Source organism: Ammospiza caudacuta, chromosome 5 (genome assembly GCF_027887145.1).
Source record: "Ammospiza caudacuta isolate bAmmCau1 chromosome 5, bAmmCau1.pri, whole genome shotgun sequence".
NCBI lineage: Eukaryota > Metazoa > Chordata > Aves > Passeriformes > Passerellidae > Ammospiza > Ammospiza caudacuta.
In genome coordinates this window covers 14086178-14107038 of record NC_080597.1, presented here as the reverse complement: position 1 = coordinate 14107038, position 20861 = coordinate 14086178, and the positions used below count along the sequence as shown (strand labels likewise).

The 20861-nt window shown below is 36.4% G+C and overlaps 1 protein-coding gene across 7 annotated transcripts in view; it reads right to left on the bottom strand.

Annotated features, from left to right (window-relative positions):
* The window catches only part of KDM7A (lysine demethylase 7A), a 79792-nt gene that overhangs the window by 23396 nt on the left and 35535 nt on the right, over window positions 1–20861 (bottom strand). For 6 of the 7 annotated variants that reach the window (XR_009274811.1, XR_009274812.1, XR_009274813.1 and 3 more), the window contains 13 exons: window positions 20506–20668; window positions 17736–17823; window positions 16894–17000; window positions 14214–14305; window positions 10861–10950; window positions 9841–10050; window positions 9128–9252; window positions 8470–8627; window positions 5256–5353; window positions 2626–2774; window positions 2281–2489; window positions 1854–1939; window positions 481–757 (listed from right to left, as the gene is read on the bottom strand). Coding sequence is in view for 3 of the 7 variants with exons in the window: in XM_058806138.1 (XP_058662121.1) it covers window positions 481–757; window positions 1854–1939; window positions 2281–2489; window positions 2626–2774; window positions 5256–5353; window positions 8470–8627; window positions 9128–9252; window positions 9841–10050; window positions 10861–10950; window positions 14214–14305; window positions 16894–17000; window positions 17736–17823; window positions 20506–20668 (1852 nt within the window). In the remaining 4 variants the exon portion in view is untranslated. The remainder of the gene's footprint in view (window positions 1–480; window positions 758–1853; window positions 1940–2280; window positions 2490–2625; window positions 2775–5255; window positions 5354–8469; window positions 8628–9127; window positions 9253–9840; window positions 10051–10860; window positions 10951–14213; window positions 14306–16893; window positions 17001–17735; window positions 17824–20505; window positions 20669–20861) is intronic. The other variant, XM_058806139.1, reaches the window with a different exon arrangement.

Here is a 20861-nt window from a genome sequence, read left to right as displayed (position 1 = left end):
GGCTATCAGCTCTGTATGAAGCCTGACACAAATGGTCATTCTGATACCAGTAAGCTACTTAAATGCTTATATATATGGACCAGTTAAGACTTTTAACATTTACAAATACTTACAAATATTTCCAGTCTAGGAAGCACAGTGGGTGTAGTAGGCGAGAACTTAAACTGAGCTTCCTGAATTTTATTCAAGTTATTCTTGAGTAAACTGCAGAATATAAACTAGAAACCAAAAACCTACATAGTATGCTCATCAGACTGTTTCTGAAGTGTTAAGAGTTTCTAAACATTTCATTAAGCTAATCTGATTCAGACTAGTTACATCTCTCTTAATTCCACTACCCCATATTCTGTACCAAAATCTGAGTGTCCACAGCATGCTCACTTGGTATTTTCCCTCAAGGTCTAATCCTATCCTTTACTCAGTTTTTGCATTCAGTCTGTTACTTCCCTCCCCCAGCCCTCTTTGCCAAGTCAGCATTACCTTTTGTTGCCTGGTTGCTGATGGGGGGTGGGTTTGATGCTGGCCTCTTCGTTGGGTGCAGTGGGACAGACAAGGACGTTTCCCCATAGGGCCTGTCAGGGCTAAGGCTGCCATCACTCAGCTGACACTCTGCTTGCATCAGGCTGGAGTCTCGTGTGTATTTGCCATGCTGAAAACTCAAGCTGTTGCTGTGGACTATGCTTCTATTTTCCTGAACTTTAAGACTGGCTTCTGGTGCACCCTCCTTCTTGATATATTTTTGAGTTTTATTTGCATCCTAGTATGGAAATGAGAAGAAGAGATGTACAAGTTAGTAGCTTCTGGCTAGAGGTTCACTCCAGTTTTTCCAATTATACTACTGTGTCTTTGAAACAGGTATTTCAGCAGTTCCACCAAAATCTGGCCATTTTATGAGTCCATCATTTCTTTTAGAATAGATAACTCTTAAAGATAACATAGTTTTTTGCAAGGTTTTCCATATTCACCTAAGGGTAAAAGTACACATACTAATGTACTCAATTTCTCCGCTTCTTGTTTTCAGTTTGCAGTGACCAAAACAAATGCAATTGTTCTTGATTAAACCAGCCACTATAACAAGCCATACCATAATCACTGACTACTTTATTGGTAATTTGTTTTCAATATTCAGCTGATAAAAGAATAAATGCTAAATTGGGAATTACAAACTGCAAAGGAGTACCATGCAGTCAAATATTCTTACAAAGCATACACCACAAAGCACACAGTTAAAAAGCCTATTTAATGGCTGTAATTTTGCAACTTTAGTTGTTCTAGTTAATTATTCTAATACTTCTAATACAGACAGGTTCAGAAATATTAAAAAAGTTCACAATGTAGAAAAGCTCAGATTGTCAGAGTGTAAGGCACACAACCTTTCATTCCTTGCTGGATTCCATTTGGACATCAGAAAACAAAACTATTTCTACCTGCTAGCTGTTGAAAGCTATCAGTTTAGCAGTACCAATCTCCTAAGCAAGCATTTTTACTATACATACTATCAACAAGTTCCCCTTGTTCTAATGTTCTGGTAAGGAATAACAATGAATAAACAAAGTGCTTCCCCAGTTGGAATTAATACAAATTCACACATTTTTAATGCAGTAATTTTTATTTTTCAAGATATTGTCCTGAGCACCTTAACATTAGGCACTATGAGAGAAAAGAATTTGAAAGGAAAAAACCCAAAACAACAGGGAAAAAATCCATGACAAAAATAACCCAGTTACCAGAACCAGAAGTATCTGTGAGATACACAGTATTTAGAGACCAGCCCACCATGCCTTCTGTACTTAGAATTTCACCATCTCTTCTCCTATGAAAATGTGTCCAATATATTCTAAGTATTGCTTTACCTGAGGGATAATCCTCGAAGCTTCATTCACGTGTCTAGTCCATGCTGAAGTTCCCAAGTCTCCTTCCTCCTCCTTCACAGACCTACCTAAAGAGAAGTTTAACAAGTTTAAATTTTAATACTTTCACTCTGGCCACAACTTTCCCATTCTTGTAAGTATGCCACAAAACTTTTAGAAGGAAATATTTAGAAATATTTAAATATTCTGATGATAAGCTAAGTTTGCTCCAGTTTTCAGAAGTCATACTTACTTTTAATAGAAAAATACAACAATGCAAACCCACAGAATACACCTTTTAAAATGTCAGTCTGATTTATTTAAAAGCTACTAATCTAATAACTACAAATCTAAAAATGTAACTTTAAGTGATTATTCTGAGCACTGTACCGAAAGCAGGGAGCAGCAGTTCCTCAGTTCAGATACCTACCACATTCCATGGGTTTGTGGCTCTGGGATGGCTGTCTGTCTTTATGCCGACTCCTGGGGTAGCTTCTGTGTTCCTGAAGAGAGGTTCTTTTACTTGTGCAGTCTGTGCTTTGAGTATGACCTGGTAAACATGTAGTATAGTGCAATCCTGCCATAGAAAGCATGCCCTGAATAGCTTCTTCTTCTGTACTTGTCGAGGTAGGACATTCCCTAGGAAAATCAAGGGAGTAGTGAGCAGTTCAAACAGAACCCTTTGAAGGACTGATTTTTACATTGCCATAAAGTAGAACCATAAATACATGCTAAAAGATCTAACAGTTCATAAAAATGCCCACAATGTGCTTACTTTTTACTGGGAGTTTCATTTCTGGATGGCTTCTGGGTATTTTGACAAAGGTCTCGTGTGACCTTAGATTCCTCTTTGAAATTGGATGTTACTTCCTGCTTCTCTTCATCACCTGAGCTTTCTGACTCCTCTGTGGAAGAATCCTTCTGCTGAAACAAGAAGAAACAGTATGCAGAATGGTCACCAGACCTCCTAAACAAAGACTGAATTGATGCCTTAGGTTTTAGCTTTTATATTTTTCAGATTCTGTACTGTTTTAGTGTGTAGTTCTGAGCTTCATATTAAGGGTCAGTAAGCTCTCTTCACAGAGTAGAAAGACAAAACAATTCCTTTCCTAGCTTGGCACCAAGGACAAATGATCCAAATTCCAGGTCCAAGAGCATCAACAATGTGAACTGAAGAAAGAAAAACAAGAAGGATGGCACTTCCTAACCTAAAGCTATAATTGGACAATTAACTCCAATATGAAAATGGACCAGAACTTATTGAAGTATAAGACCCTGTGACTGGTTGTGCATTTTGTGACCATTTTTGAGTCCATCTTGGGTCCAGCTCTGGTTGGGTTCTTGTGCTGCCCAGGGTGGATCTATTGAGGCCTTTTATTAAACACCTACTGTATTCCTTTAGCTCTATCTAGCCTCTGTTCTAGGTCAGTCTTCACAAGGCAGCACTACCTTAATTTATGCTAAGTGAAGAACTCAAAAGTTTCAGAGTCCAACTGTTTTTATACTTATAGTATCCAGAATGCAGTTAATCTGAATACAGCAGCTGAGATGCTACACATTCAAATTTTGCAATACTGATAAGTACATGTTTCACAATACAGAAGGCATCTCCAAAAATCCATTTTTTACAAAGCACCTCACATATTACACCATACACAAATCACTGCATTCTCTTTAATGAGAGCATTAATTATTCTTATCTTCAATATTCAAAGTACAGGATAAAAATACAGAAGTATGGTTCCAAGCAGCAGACAGAATTGATGCCTACTATATATAACAGGACACATTCTGCCCCACAAAACTGCTTCTGGTTCCTGCTCTCACAAAACATAACTTTCAACAGCACCATCTCTGATGAATGACAGATGCTCCCAGGTAAATCCAGAGGACAGCAGGAACACAGACACAACAGCTGCTGCCTCTCTTACAGAGGCACAGCCTCATTTCATGAATGAAAGAGCTTTTCAGCTCCTGCTGAGATTACAGCTTGTATGGGCAGGAGCTTCTCAAAGGTGGAGCAACCATATGTGACTCAATATGCCTTTACAGGAAGCAAGGGCTACAGTACATATGTTCCATCTTGGTAATTCAGACTAATCTATTTTCAACAAGTACAGAGAACATCACTATTTTTTTTCTCAAGCCAAGGAGTATATGTGATACTTAACAGAGGTTTTGAAAACAGAAGATCAGAACATTGATAATTCTTAAAGACTGACACTATTATCCCCACCATCAAAAACAGAAGTGGAATGAATGAAGTGCATTTTATCACCAAGAGGTATTTTTATATAATAGTTTCATTCACACAAGCAGCTTCCTAAAATTAAAAAGCAGGAGAACATGGAAAAGAGTAAGTACAGCATAAATATAAAACATTCACTCATTTACAAAGTCACACAAAACTGGCTATATTCTCCTGCAAAGATGAAATGTATCACTTCTGAGCCACCACTGATTCTGTGTCTTAGAAAAGGAAACCTGAGCCAAAGCTGCTGGCAATGCAGTTTAGAAAACCAGAAGAAATCACACCATGAAGGTTCCTATCACTTACTCCAACATTTAGATTATGTAATGATAAAAGACAGGAAGCATAAAAAAAAAATCTTGACCACCATGGAAAAAGTAGGAATATGAAGACTTCCTGTAAAGTCATATAATAGGCTGACAACTGAAAGAAAGACCAAGGCATTAGCCTTCCAGAAGCATGAAACAAAAGTGTCAGGTAATCACTTCACCTTACTGCTAACCAATAAAAATTTAAATTACTAAGTACAAACCCAATTTGCAAATTAAAAATTATAGACACATTCACACATCTCTAAATTCTAGAGCTTGTATTAAAAATATGTGTGTAAATATCTACACATATATGTGCATTCATACTTCATTTAATTCTGAAGAAATCACCACAATCTAGACCCTCAAATGGAGGACTCCCATCTATTTCCAACAGTCTAAAATCCCTGAAAAGGATTTAGCCACTCCAGATTGTTTATAAAACTGAATACCTGTAAGATGGTTTCCTATTAACTGTGCTCTAAAAGAAAACTGTGTGGTAGATACTCGCAATTTGAATGAAGAAATTTAGACTTGTTATTGAAGAAATAAAGCAACTGGGACCTGACTTTCCTCAGACTATCTTTGTTCCAGAGCAGGGTTCATCCTCTGCCAACCTCACGTCAATGACAAAGAATATGAAATTTCAAGATAGTATAGCTTTTTTCTCACCACTAGAATAAATGAAAAATGAAGCAGCACATTGTTTGATATTAATCTGAACAAGAACTACATACTTTGTTATTGCTGCTTTAATACAAATTTTGACCAGACAAATATGAAGCACATGAGCAAAATTATATTTAATTGCTTCATTCATTTCTGAGGCTTTTTTATATGTACCTGTGTAGTGCAATCAGGCTCAGATTCTTCTGAATCAGAAATATCAGAGTACTCTGAGGATCCATTCCTGAGTTCTGATTTCACACTTTCAAAGAACACTGCAGAGAGAAGGATTAAAATATAAGACACAACATTAACTATGTTAATATTTAACAGCTATTTTTGAAACAAAATCCAAGAAACACATATTTTTACAGTCTGTAAACAAAGGCAAATGCCATACAGTGATCTGGCTCACAAGTTTGCTTAGGATAACAGTCAGTTTTCTACTGCTGACCAACAGACTCCTCAAGTAATTGAACAGATGAAGACAGGAAAAAACAGTTTATATTTCTTCTTTCCCTAAGGGCACCCACTTCAGAGATGTCACTTGGATAGTTTCTGGGTTTTTTTGTACAGGCTGGAGTCAGAGCAGTTTTCACCAGCATGTGCCCTTAAAAGACTGCATTTGTCCCAAGGAACCACAAGCAGGAAACACATTGCTAAGTGTTTGGATTCCAGGGCTCAAGGCCAGGAATGAGCTGTATGTATACCTGGGTCAAGGCTGCTGGCAAAAATTTTGATTAAGTACAAATTCATTAAAGATGACAATATGCAGTTCAGGTAGCATAAGTTTTTTGGAAAAAAGCAAAAAAAGGTAAAAAAATAATTACTGTTTCAAGAAAATAGGATCTAAAGAAAAAAACATTACTTTAAAAGTATTTATAGTTTCATACAAAACAATGCTGAAAGCAAAACTGAACAAATCAGAAACTAACTTTAGAATGAAGACAAGTAAAATTGAAATGTTGTTTGTTTTCAGCATAGTTTTACATGAAATCACATAAAAACAATTCTTCCTAACTATAATTATGCAAGCATAAAGGATGTACCTGTAACTACGTATACAGTGCAATTCTAGTTGAGGTTTGCTCCTATTGAAGACTGTGGCAAAGATCACAATTAGGCATCAAATATATTTGAAGGGATATTATTGATTTCTAAACACTGCCCAGTGATAACTATTTTTAGAGTCAGAAGGAAGCCAACATGAGATTTGTCATCAGAAAGTGAGTAAATTGAACAGCTGGGACCAAAAGCTAGAGAAGACTGACTAAACTTAAGAGAGTATTAGAAAGAACCATGAGGAATATCCAAGCACATTAAATGAGCAACACCACTCTATAGGAAATTAGGCTTTATAAAGTAATGCTCAACATATAACGATAAATTAATGCTTTTAATTACTGCAGCTCAAAGCAACTCAAGGGATTTCTGACTATAATTCATGCCTCTGGCTCATTTCAAAAAGGCAAATAAGATTCTAGGATAAGAAAGAGTATGAACAATACAGAAAACAATTCTAGAGATCAAAAGAACTTTCCTTTAGACTACTATCTTTTGCAAGAAACTATATTGCTCTGTATGCCTCCAGAGACAAGGAGGAATATTCCCCAAATTGGGTAAGTGAGAGTAGTCACTATCTGTGAGATCAGGCTAAGACATTGTGAAGTAAGAAAGATCTCAAACCACTTTCCCTTCATTCACACCAAGTATGTTGCTCAATTAAGGACAGCACTTGATCTCTGTCCCTGTGCTAACACTGGGTCACCATTTAAAACCAGGATCTTGGCATGACACACAAAGCTAGACAGAGTCTGATCTGTTTAAAGGCATCTGTCTGTGGACATTCCTCTTGGCCTCAATCCCAGTAAGAACAACCAAAGTTGGCAGCTGTTCTGGGAACAGGTAGTTCCTCTGCCAGAATTCTCTGCAGACAATGCCTTTCCCCTCTCTCTCTAGAGTCTCAGTTAAGGTAAAATAATCACACATAACACAAACTCAGGGAAGTCAGAAGACACTCAATATTCAATTAAAAATATCGGGATTAGTCCTGAGTGCTCAATTTTTGGAAGAACAATTCCAACATTCACTTATAGTTCTAAGTACATTTAATGCATTTGGGTACTCGCTGCCATATTCATTCTGTATCAAATAAGAGCAATAATTTTGAAGCAAAGTAACCATTTCTCTGTATGATTTAATCTTTGATTCAAGGGCAAAATTTAGTTAGATTTACTTAGTTTAATTTTAGAAGTTGAAAACCACTACAGTAAGCCTTCACTCAACAAGCTGTTTGCCCTGTTTCAAGAATACCCAAGAGAGACTTCTCTCATGTGCAGGTTTTTTAATACTGTCCTCTGTGACATATGGAAGCACAGTCAACAGGGATTATAGTTTGCCTTGTTAATGAAAATAATTAAATATTTTATTCAGGTTGACAGCAGAGTCAAATGGTATGGTCTGTTGTGCAGGAAACTCAGAACTGGAAGTCTCCAGAGGAGTCTAACCATCTTTTAAGTGTTGACTTCAGTTTTGTAATAGACACCTTCTGAGCCCTTTTAAGCTCTACTGTGAATGGATGTGACTTATAATAAAGCAGCTATGAACAGCTATGTCAAGGACTAATTCTATCTGCACACAGGTAAGAGCTATTAAAAACAGGCATTGGCAACAGGCATTTAGTATTGATACTTTACTAATACACTGTGTGATCATCACTGCTGAACACTTGGCAGGAGGCTACCAAAAACCACTAAAGATTAGTTCCCAGTGAAGGGTGGTTTAAAGCACTGGAAAGTGGAATGAAAGTGTTTTACAGATAACCTAAGTTCTTTCCTAACCTTGCAGATTACAAAGCTCAAATGCATAAGATTTTACTAATGTTAAATTATGTCTTTTCACTTGTATGGAATAAAGCAATTCACTAGTAAAACATACAAAATTGTATGATCAACTATGAAATTGCCAGGTTTAAAATTGGCTATGTATTATGATCTTTCATTCTCCAGAGTGAAATGATGAGTTTTTCACAATGAGGTATATTTTGGTTTTAACAACAAAATCCAATCAGCATTCTTACATTATGAAGCAGACCTAGAGTAACAAATACTCATCCAGAACATCAATTAAATCTCCGCTGTGAAAAATGCTCTCCATAGCATTCATGACAGCACTAACAGAAAAAGGTGAGTTTTACTTTTCATCTCTATCCTGTTAGCTTCTTCAGTAGACAAATACCTAAGAAATGTTTTGTGTAACTTCTAATACTACTGCTCTGATTTATTTCTTTATCATCTATATACTCAATCAGACTGAAATATTACAAAAGGTAATTAGACCCTCATTGAGACCATCAAAATGTTCAACTGATAGGACATGGGGACAATCTTACTGTTCAGTGGTTTCTGGGCATCTGCATTCCCTTCTCCTTCAAATCCTGAGGGCTGCTCTTCTACCTTCACAGCTGTCTTTTTTGACCTTGTCCTGTCATCTTCATCTTCACTGTCTGCTGTGTAAAGACTTCGATCTGTAAATGGACGCCTCTCATCTCTTCTCACAAGAAAAAAAAAAATTAGTTTTTACTCTTAAAAACCTAAAGCAACCATTTTCCTTCCACTATTTACAACACACTTTCAAGACATAACAGTAAGATTCTCTTATGCTCATCTCTTCATTCTGAATTGTAGGTATTCCCACTTACTTCCTATACAACTGTCATTTCAATAAAGATATGAAGTTTAACATCAGAGTACTTTTAATGAGAAGCACTCTTATAAACAGATACAAAACAACTTTTTCTACTTTGAAGCATTCCCTTCAGTACTGAGCAAGTGAATGAAATGCTGTAACAAAGGAATATGCAAAGAATTCCTTCCTCTTCACTTCCTAACTGTGGCTCCACTAGGGGACAGCAGACACAGGCACTCCTGTTTTCCTAGCCAGACTCTTACTGGTAAGAACTTAAGAGCTCTACAAATAGAAATATTAACAACTTGCATACTCCAGACCATAATAACCAGGAAAGAGTGTTCACAAGCAATCCTTTATACCTAATTATTCTTCCATTTGACAGCAGAAGGCGAAGATCATTGTCTTTTGTTCTCCATTCAGGTACTGTAGAAGAGGGCTGAAAGGGCTTGTTAAACCTCCCATTCAGTTTTGAGCTTGTGATATCCTAAAGAGGTAAAAGTAATCTTGCTTATTATTTCCTCCTATGAACTCAATTGGTTTTTTCTGCTCTCCATAAAAGATTAATTTCACTACTAGCATGGTTACCACCTGGAAAACCAACTGAGAAAAGCTCAGACAAAACATGTTTGGATTTAAAGAACTTCAGGAGATGACTGCACCTTCTCCTTCCTTGAATCATTTATACTCTCCTGAAGCACCTGAAACAAATACAACTTTCCTAGAATACTCCTTTTATGTTTCCTTTGGAGAAATACCAATACACTAACGCAAACCAGAAGCTGGGCTTGGAACTGCTACAGCAACTCCTGGGTTGGGTGTGTGCTCCCTGATATTAATATCTCAGAACTGATTTAAAGGACAGCAAAATATCAATAATGGATAGTAACTTGCCTTAAGCAGAACTTTCTTAGCTCAAAGCAATTTAAATTTGACAAACTCTGAAACAATATATCCATATCACATATGACAGAGTTCTAGTCTGTATTCTTACGCATCTTAAAACCATTTTCTTTTCAACAGATTAGAAAACTACTCTGGTTCTGTTTTTTCTCACACACCGCTCAATACTTGCCTCTTCCCATGGTGACATCTCCAGCCTTTTCAGCACCTCCCTAGTGTGAAGTTCCAGGATGTCCAGATTGGAAGGAGTTTTGGTAGCATGGTCTCGCAGCTTCCTCACCCTTCGCCTGGAGTGGTGAGGGGAAGCTGTTTCATGTGAAGATCGTGAACTTGGAGACACACCAAGAATTCCCTGAGTTTTAACTAATTTGCTGTTTTCCTCCTGTAATTAAAAGCACTTTTCAGAATAGTCTCAGAGGAATAAATCCACATATTTAAGTACTGCTTCTTATTCATCTAATTAAATGTAAATTATGTAAGGAAAATTGTTAGACATTTTAGATTAGTAACTACATGTTGCATTTGGATTTGATGTACAAAGTTTAGTTCTACTGCACCTTTTTTTCATTTGAAGCTTTTATGCTATTCCACCAGAACAGTGCCACCAAAACACATGGTTTTATTCAGGAAGGCAGCACAGGATAGACATGTATTGTACACAACAGATCACATCCCCTCAGATTCATTCTCTTCACATGGAAATGTGAAAATTTTTCAAGAATCAATAACCACTGAAGAATAAAGGAGCAAAACACTGATATGGGAAAGCAACAAAAAAAAAAAAAAAGCCACCCTCCCCCACTGACTAGAACACACAGCCACAAAACAGAGGAGTGAGCAAAACAGACGACAACTGGACCAGAACTAACTAACACAATAATAATAATTTTAAGTAGTTATAAGTAACTACACTTTAGAAATGCTAAACTACAAATAATTTCACCATTAAAATCTAAAAATCAACAAAAACACATAATTATAAAAATAATAAATAATCACACTGTCCATTTTCTTCAGCTGAAATACCCATAGCTGAGTATTCCAAAGAGTTTTCCTCTTGATATTCTATATTAAATAAATGGTAAATAAATTTAAAGGTGCACATGGTCACCCAGAAGCATAACTTTGATGGAGTTGCCCGATTCAAAGATTTATTTTCTGAAGACTTATGTAGGGCTGCCTCTGTTCTTACCTCTACAGAACGAATCACTTTAGAGAGCTCTTTGATGAGATGCCCAGGCCTAATGTTGTCTGGAATTTCAAAGGCGTGTTCTGTTACAAGCTGTGTGCAAAGAGAGAAGAAAAAGATACTTAGTTTTGGGGTTTTTTCCCAGATAAAAGCAGAAATAATATGAAATAAACAAAACTACAAGGGAAAAAATAAAAGTAAAATAAAAACCAGATTCATTTCTGTAATAATCATCACAAACTGCCAGGACTGATATACACATGCAGGAGCTTCCAGTCCAAGCTTTAGTAGCAAGCAGATATTCCTCAGTGTCTCCAGCATTCCAAAGAAGAGATAACAGAAAGCCATACTGACAACCACTTTATTTTTTTTTTATCCTCAGTACAGTAATCTCCTTTTTTCCCTTTACCATGGTCAGAATAGAGCAATACTTTGACATTCATTAGAGTCATGACTTTAAAAACACCTTAAGACTAAGGGAATGTCACCCTGACAAAAATTTAATCTCAAGAATAACCATGAGTAACCAAGATGCAGATTATTAGACATCTTCCTGATACCCAATTCTTAAAATTTACCTTCTTAGTTTATTTAAAATCTAGCAGGTTGGAAAATGCAACTCAGAAAAATAATGCCTATTCCTTATAAAAATATAGGAAGTTGTAAGAGTTTATGTTCCCTTTAATCCTCTGAAACCATATCAGAGACAGATTTCATATATACACACACAACAAGAGTTCAAATACTCCTTAGTTAGATCCAGCAAAAAATATTTTGTATGTAGTTGAAATGTCCATTTAGAACACTTTTAGCTAGAATTAAACAGATAAAACATCACTTAACACACAGGCTAGAATGACTGCCTTGAATTCATCATCCCTTGAAGAATTCAAAAAAAGACTGGATGTGGCACTTGCTGCCATGATCTAGCTGAACAGTTAGAACATCGGCTGGACTTGATGATCTTATAGGTCTCTTCCAGTCTTGAACTTCTGTGATTCTGTGTGATTCTGTGAATTCCTGTAATCAACTACTTAAATGGAAAAACATCCCAAACACTTTCAGCTACCCACATTTCAAAAATGAGATTCAGCAGCAAAATGATTGCTAGAAGCAATTCAATACTGTATGTGCATTTCATTGAACCTGGCTTCCTCTCAGTCATCATAACAAATGCTTTCTCCACATCCCAAAAAAAAACAACACCAACATATAATCATGATATGATTATTCATTTCAGTGCCCCTAATTCTACAGGGAAGATTAGATCAGCTGCTATTATTTACCATTGTTCATTCTTTGAAGGCATCACACCTCTACACATTCACCCTGGAGAAAACAGTAGCTCTGTCACTAAACTGTGTAATTTTTCCATCAAGTTATCGGTCATTTTAGGATCATTAAATCCTTCCTACTTCACTGTCTCAAAAGAAGATGAGCTTGAAATTCTCCAGAAAATGGCACAAACCAATTCTCTAAGATAATTCACCTATGTTAAAAAGACATGCTCCATGACACAAATGTGAAAGCTCATGAGAGGGGTTCTCACTTGAGGAGCATGTATTTGCCATTTTTCAGGACAGGAACTGTCTGAAATCCTCAGCAGGAGCAGCTCAAACTGCAACGCACAAAGCTCCTCCTGTCCTCACCTGCCCACCGCTCCAAACCTATCACACACATGGTCTGCTGCACAGCAGGACTGGCTCAAGGAGGAAGCAGCAGCCAGAGAAGATGGGTGTAGGGTATGAAACATGATAGCTGGTGGCCAGCAGACATCACTGTGGCTGAATCACTGAGGCTCTGCACTTCACTCACAATGGCTGTGTCTGCTCATCCAGTGGTTTAGGAATACTCAAAGGTCTCATTAATAAGCATTCAGAATGCAGCAAGTGCAATTGATTTCTCTTCCACAGAGAATGAGAGAATGTACCACATTCCACATGAATCAAAATACTCAATGACCTACTAGACAGTACACAAATGCTACAATATTACACTACAGCAATCTAGAAAAAAGGAATGCTAATCCAATTTCAAATCAAAATAAGGATTTACATAGGCTGTGTTTATTATCCATGCCACAGATGCAAAGATGGCTTGGATTCACACATGGTTCAAGAGCTTAGGTCCTGTAAACACTGAGACATTGCTTGCTAACAAGCCTTCATCCAGAACAGCAGAGACCAAGAGACACTGGAGAACCAACTCAGAGGGCCAGCAGAGTTTCATCTGGGATCAGTAATGCTACACAGGCTGGACCCCAGCACATTCCACACATAAAAACCACCTCTGCATTTGCACCTCATGTCCAGTTCCACAGAGCTCATACTTTTGGGATGCAGTATTATGCAATTATCATACATAATACCATGCAATATGTATGTATGATAAGTTCTCTTACAAGTAGAATTTGTGAGAAGAAAGAACAGAGAGATCTCAAAGAGCCAGTTCAAGTCTGGCTTGTAACAAGGCAGTATCACAACCAGCAACAAAGTAGAATTAATACCCTCAGTCAGAACCAAACTGCCTGTCAGTGAACAGCACTTCCCAGGAGCACTGCTTCCAAGAGAGTTTATTAGCACAGGCACATGAAAAAACACATGGAGTTAGGCCAGACCCAGCTCTGTGCCAAAACAAGCTTTCCTGGAGAAAAGAGCACCAGCAAAGCCAGCACTGATGGCATACTTATGATTTTACAAGAGTCAATCAATGTTGAGCAAGGAGAGTTTTCAACTGAAGTTAATATTCCTCAATCTGAATTTAAACTGACTCTTCAGCAGGTGTAGCTAAAATGTGCTTTCCACACCACTGACATGAATGGAAAATGGAAAATGCCATGGTATTCCATCCCTCCACTGCCTCAGATGACGATTAATTGAATGTATTAACATATTTCTTAGAAAATTCCCCACTTTATCACCTTATCCTCTGGCATTCTTACCCTATCCTGAGGTAAAGCAAGATTCTACCTCAATCAGCTATAATACTGGAGCTTATTAAATGGCCTAACAGACTTGGAATAATCATGGAATCATGACTATTGGAATGTAAGTCTTGATGAGTCTTGATGCCAAAATCCAATATAAACTTTACCCTAGCCATGGAAACATCAGTTTTTATTTTTTATTAAGTTTAAGTTTATAGGTCATAGCATTGTTCAGTGACTAATCATGGAATATAAAATTGTCATTATGATTCTTCCCCAAATCAGCAGTATATACTTTCAATAGACTTTTTCAGTACTCATTAACAAGCAGATAAAAATAATCCTAAACTTTAAAAGGGCATAGATCTTCAGTTAGTTTTATATCAAAACAGAGCTCACCAAAATAGCAAACAAAATCACTTATACGTACTTCTTTTTTCATCCATAATTTTAAAGCAGTAAGTAAAGCCTTCACTCCTTGCACTAAATAGCTTGGAGGCTGGAAACCATCTTCCCTCAGTTCTAAAAAGGATACAGAAACCAATTTAGAAACACATCAAGAGAAAATACAAAGATACCTACCCTTCAGCCAATAAAGTTGCCATTGTGCAACAGCACAGTAAAGGAAAAATTTTTCAAGCAAATGAAACATGGCATGCTGCATTTATGTGCATACTGTAACAAGAATGACCATGAAAAAACCAAATCCAACACCAGAGTGATTCTACATAAAACTTCCTTTTTTTTAAACTTTTTCTTGTATTAATTAGGGTTAGTTTACAACATACTCAAGGTCATTTAGGAAAAAAAGAATCCAGATCTAAAATACAGAACAAAAAAAAAATAACACATTTGAAGAAAGAAATCACTTTTATTTCATTGAGAAATATTTTAGTCAAAGGGGACCAGCAGGATGTGGGATGTATCTCTAAATTTGAATTTGCATTGCTTATCTCCATACCTATGCAAATGGCTCACACTAGCATACTTCCACTTCCCAAACATTTTGTCACCCTTCCAATTATCACAGTTCTCCCTCACATGGTTTACATCATTTTTACTCCCAAAATCAAAGGGACAGGGGGTGGAAACCACCCTGCTTCAGAATCTTCTCTTCTTAGGGAAGTTGTGTTCCCAACTGATTGCAATTCTATTTCATTCTCTCTTTGCTTCATAGGGGTAAAAAAAAGAAGGGAAAAAATAAATCCTTTATAAGCAGTCAAAAGTAGATTAAAACCTCTCCTCATGTTCCTGATAAATATTTCCACTTGTCAATAGCAAATGGATCAACACTAGAACCATTTGACTCATTTTATGCCCTTAAAAGAACACAGTAATAAAACATCATTCTTATGGATTATTGTATTAGGAAGCTGGCAGGAAAAGGAAGGTTCTGTGAGTAAACAGCTGCTCTTCTCTCCAAGGCCTCCTACTTATTAAAGGGTATGAGAGGTACTGGCAGCAGCAATCTTCCTGCCCATTAGCTGACTTAGTTGGCAAAATTTTAAGAATATAATGGACTACCACAGGCTGAATCTTGTAGATGCAATAGAAACAATTGCATGAGTTAAAAGTAATTCAAATTAATGACTACAGCATCCATGAACTACAGCACACATCGCCTATTTTGAAACACCAAGAATTAAGAAAATTATTTAGGTGAATGCAATAATATTTATCCTGAAACACCTTCTGGCAATAAAAAGTCAAATTCAAAATGTTTATGACCCTGTTACCATTCTATAAAATGAAGCAGAAAGACATGCTGTGCTGATTTTGCTCACTGACCTGAATTTCATAAAAAGTACTGCTAACAGCTGGACATCACCATTACCCCACAAAACTGAACTGGCATCATCCTTAATTCATAAAAAAATGGATTCTGACTAGCAAACACCTAATTCATGTGAGCCTTGATGCCAAAATCCAATATAAACTTCACCCTAGCCATGGAAACATCAGTTTTTATTTTTTGTGATGCTTATAGGTCAAAATGCTGTTCAGTGACAAAACATCTGCTAAACCAAAGATTAATATAATATGAGAATAAGCTTCACAGCTCTTCCCTAAGACACAAGGGGCTCATAGCCTATGGACTCAAGGAGTCATGGGGAAAAAAAAAAGGAGAGGGAAGAGTGGGTGAACACACACAGCTTATAGTTAGCTAGATCTTACAGAAACATATGTGCTTTTCCAGCAGGAACACAGTTCCTATGGCTTCTGACAAGTTTGTAAACATTAAATATGCATGAATGAGAGAAACCAAAGCAAGCTTTCAAGATAAAAATACTCTTTTTGGAAGAAGAAGTTTTCTGTAAGTTTGTACTGTTTGGTAAAATTTCTGAGCTGCTCTGGGGTCACTGCAAGACTTCAAATACTCATTTCAGGAATTAAGGGCTGTTCAATGTTTTAATTTACTGAAAGGAGAAGAGAATTTTCAATAACCTGTACTGTTTTCACATTAGAAACAGTTACATGGAATTCTGATCTATTACAAAACAGAAATTGAATTCAGCAGCCTCCTCTGAAGGTTGACATCTGTCCTTTGAAATACACTGTATTATTAAGATTAAACAGAGCAGGCAGAGGGCAAGATACTTGAGCAAAAAAAGGTGAAGTCAGATAGGCACTCTCTCAAATATACATGAGTACAATTACAGTAATTAAGGAATGGGTGAGGAAGTTTTGAGAAGAACAACAGCTGTTAAGACACCTCTTGGATAAACACTGATATAGTGATTTAACACAGCCCATAGGAACTGGTACACATCTTTCCTACAAAAACCCTCACAGACATCTTTCCTTCCACAACCAGCAGCAGAGGACAGCAAGTACTGTGACTGGAAAGGCCAAAGAAAACTGTAGAAGTGCAAGAAAACTTCTGTGTTTGGTTGTGAAGCCACCAAGAAGAAACTCACAGATATAAGTTAGGGGGATCATTTCACAGAACTCTTTGCTTAAAGTAAAGGCTATCAAAGGATATTCAAAGATCTTAAATTATATGAAAAAAGCCTGGGAGAAAAACTGAGGCCATGGTCCATTATCATTTAAGAGAAAAAGAATTGTAAAAGCAGGTGTATGTGCATCTGTTAAAAAAAAACATGCATTACCTTTCAATGTTTCCAGTAAGTTTTTGGCCACAAACCAACAGATGGCTTCAAAGAAAGGAAATTTGAAAAGATCCGGGGTTTTTAGCCTCTTCTCCATTTCATAACACCTGAATAAATGCAATTATTACAAAACATGAATGCTTTAATTATCAAATTCATTATTCAACTATGTAATCATTCAAATTGACACAATGTCCAAAATAAAATGAAATAAAATAACCATGGCCATGATAAATAAAAGAAGTCAAGTACCACATAGTTAAACCCCAACAAGACCACAGACAAGATTGAACTCTGGTCTCATTCAGGCTCTGACCTTATCAAGTTTGACTGCGGCACTTCTAAGAATAAAGTTGGACTTCATAAAACTAGGATACAAACCCAATGTGTGATCTTTTAACAGATGGAATTTTATCGGGATTCCACTGTAATAAATAAAAACAATATGTTTAGAAGACAGCTCTACATCTTGGACAAAAACTAAATACAGCTGCCCTTAGAGCAATGCTGACTTGAGGATGCTCATTTCAACTCGGTGTCGCACACCTGGGCTTGCTTAGTTTTGTTTTACTCACTTATACTAATCTCCAAAGTAGATTTTTTCTTTTTTTTTTCCTTCTTTTAGTCACTTAAATTCTTGCACAGCCATCATTTTGCTTTTGAAACAAACTTTGCAGAAGTAAAACAAGAGAACGTGCTTGATACATTCTAACTGAAAATGCCACTATAGTCTGTTAGAGAGCCTGCACCAATTTGATCCTGGTTAAGTGCATGAAGAAAAATCTCTATGAAAAGAATATCCTACTTACTGGGGAACAAGTACAGGAAGAGCTGAGACTAACCTGAGCTGCATGCCAATGTTGAGGTTGTGCAAAAAGTTTCCCCCAAAAGCCATACAATCCTGAGATGTGAGCACAGCGTGAATCCAGCCTGAAATGACAGATTGTGAAACTTAATACATACTTATGAATTGTTCTAGGACTGTTCTTAAATACACATATAAGTAAAAACGCTGTTCCTGAAAGAAAAAAAGCAAACAGATTTGTATGCTGTGCTAGGAACAAGTAATTTTAACAACATGTAAACTACAGTTTTTCAGAAATCTAATGGAACTGTAGTTTTCTGAAATAATTAAGTTTAAAACATTTATCACTGGGAGGGGGCAGTAAGGATGCAAAGCCAACTTGTCGAGTAAAAATTCCAAAAGTTTTCCCTCCAATCCACAAATATAAACAACTCAGGAATGGAAAAATATACTGAACAAAAGATCAAGTCATAAAAATAAAATTATATGTCTTTCAGTATTTACATGTTGCTTACAGTAACTGGCTTGTTTGAACAACATAAAATCATTTAGCAATACTGAAGTTTCTCAAATAGGAATTCAGAAGTGGTCCCATAAATTATTCTAAATACAGCCATTCTAAGTCAAGTGAAATTATGATCAGTTTAAAACCCAGTCTAGACACGCTATAAACTTTGTCACATAACTGAAATATTGTCCTTCAGAAATCCACTATTCAACATGGTAGAGCATGGCCAACGTTACACTATCGATGTAGCTAATTACTAGGGGATAATTTCAACTAAGCACACAGAAGAACACATTACATGAGCTGCCTGATTAAAAATAGTTATCTGTGAAAGCTTTAGTGTAAGTAAACTGTGGAGCTTTAGTGTAAGTAAACTACAAGGAGACTTTCTCTGTCAAGATCTGATTTTGCATGCCTACAGATGCTCTTTGACACAAGGTGAACTGGCCAGACATTTGCAGACTACTTCATGCTTTCACCGAGTGTAGGCAAGATGGACAAACACAGGAAGTTCCCCAATTTGAGGAAAGATCAGACCAAATCACAAACAACTACATATTACAAACTAGCATTAAATCTATGCCCTAATTCAGCTAATGATGAGCAGTTTCATGGCATACCTGTATCAACCTAAGATAGTAATTTTTTTTCATTCCTGCTTGCTATTTTTATGCTGCACTTTTGATCCAAGTCTACATAACAAGGAATGAAAATTTGGTGTAGACCACACAGAATATCTTGAATAATATCTAAATAACTTTGAAGAGCCTCCCAGTAGATGTTATTCACCTACATGCAGAATTAATTTTAGATAAGACTACACTGAACATATTTCCAAGATTATAAAATAATCATGACATCCACTAGCACCAGTGCAAGCAGAAACAGCAAGTGATTTTCACCAGAGATCAGGGGATTTTTTGTCAAAGTCTTTCCTCAGTCTTACAGATGATTTCCCATTTTTTTAAACACCTGTCTTGAAACCTAGTTTAAATTACAGGTTCTTCTGCTGCACTCCATCATATGTATATGAATATGTGTGTATGCACATACATGCACGTGTGTATTTGGAAGTACTCTTTTATTTGTACACACAATGAAATACATGTACACATGAGAAATTATCATCTGATGATACTTTTCTTCACGGCCATATTACAGTGATAGCTCAGATTCAGCTGATTACTTAGAAAGCTATTTTCTGTCAGTCACAATAAAGTTTGTCATTCTGTAATTCTGCTTTCTCTGTTCATAGATCTTTGCAACTTACGTACATGGACAATGAATGCTATTTCTTACTGGAAATACTTGGTTTTAGAAGCTCTGGCTGCTCAGGAATATCAAAAGCACATAGAGGGCCTCATCAAGTAGTACTTATTCTGCACAAGCTGTGAACTAGAACAGTGAACACTGAACCTCACAGGTACAGAACTGAGCTATGAGAAAAATGAAGTAGTCTAGAAAGTACAGGATGGAATAATGTACTGATCATAATCTTCAAGGTTTCTTCCAGAACTAGAATTGTAAACCATTTTCTTGCTCCATGTATTTAAAGCTTTCTTTCCAGTCAAAAAAGAGAAGACAGCACCCAGTACAAATTTTCAAGAATAAAATACTAAAAAGCATTTCTAGGGACAGGTTGGATAAGCAAAAATACCAAAACCTGGCAGTCACTTCATTGGCAAAATATTGTTTGATTTATTAAAGACTTGTAAGCTTATGGCATTTGGGAGTTTGTGTAGGGTGAGGTGTTTTGTTTGAAGCATTTGTCTGTTTTTTATTCTTTTATTAAAGAATTGTTTTGACACTTCTCACAACAAAAGCAAACCAAAAAACCCACCCAACTTTTATTCTTCATACTCTAGCCTACAGCATAAGAAGTTTATGCAATGTTTCTGTAATAATTAGGCTTAGCAGGCCTTGCAATACTGAAATCTGTAAAAATAAAACTGCATTATAAAATTAGGATAAGAATTCAGTCTGAATACTTAACAAATAGTGAACAATCTGAATTTATTAATCGGAACTGATACTTCCCTGATAATCAAAATCAACTTTAATTTGTTGTCTTCTAATTGAGTAACAGATACCCCTTCATTCCCTGATAATTGTTATGACTATCAGTCAATCTTAAAAGCTAATTACTTGCTTTGAAAATCTACAGTTCTAATTGTTTTATTATTCTCTTTTATCTATAATTTTAGAGGATACCAAATGTCGATAATCCAGTTACTTTACAATATTCATAATTCCTGGTGATTAAAATACCTAATACCTAATACCAAGAGTAAAGTCTTACCTGTTGGGACAAATAAAGTGTGTCCTTGCTTCACAACACACTTGTAACACTTGTCAACCTTGTCCCCAAAATATACTTCACTCTGGGTGACAGATGAACTCCAGGACTCATAGAGAGCCAAATTTTCATCAGTGGGCTTGATCAAATAGAATATCTTCTCACCCTATTAAACAAATATACCAAACAAATAAATTAATGTTTTCCTAGAGGTACATTACAACCTCTGAATCACTCCTAATGAAGTAACAGATTGACCTAAATGTAAAGTATTCCATCTTCCCACTATGGCATGTTCAGGCAGTGTCTCACAAATGCAATCCACCAAGAGCTTAGATACAGCATATTAAACAGGTGGT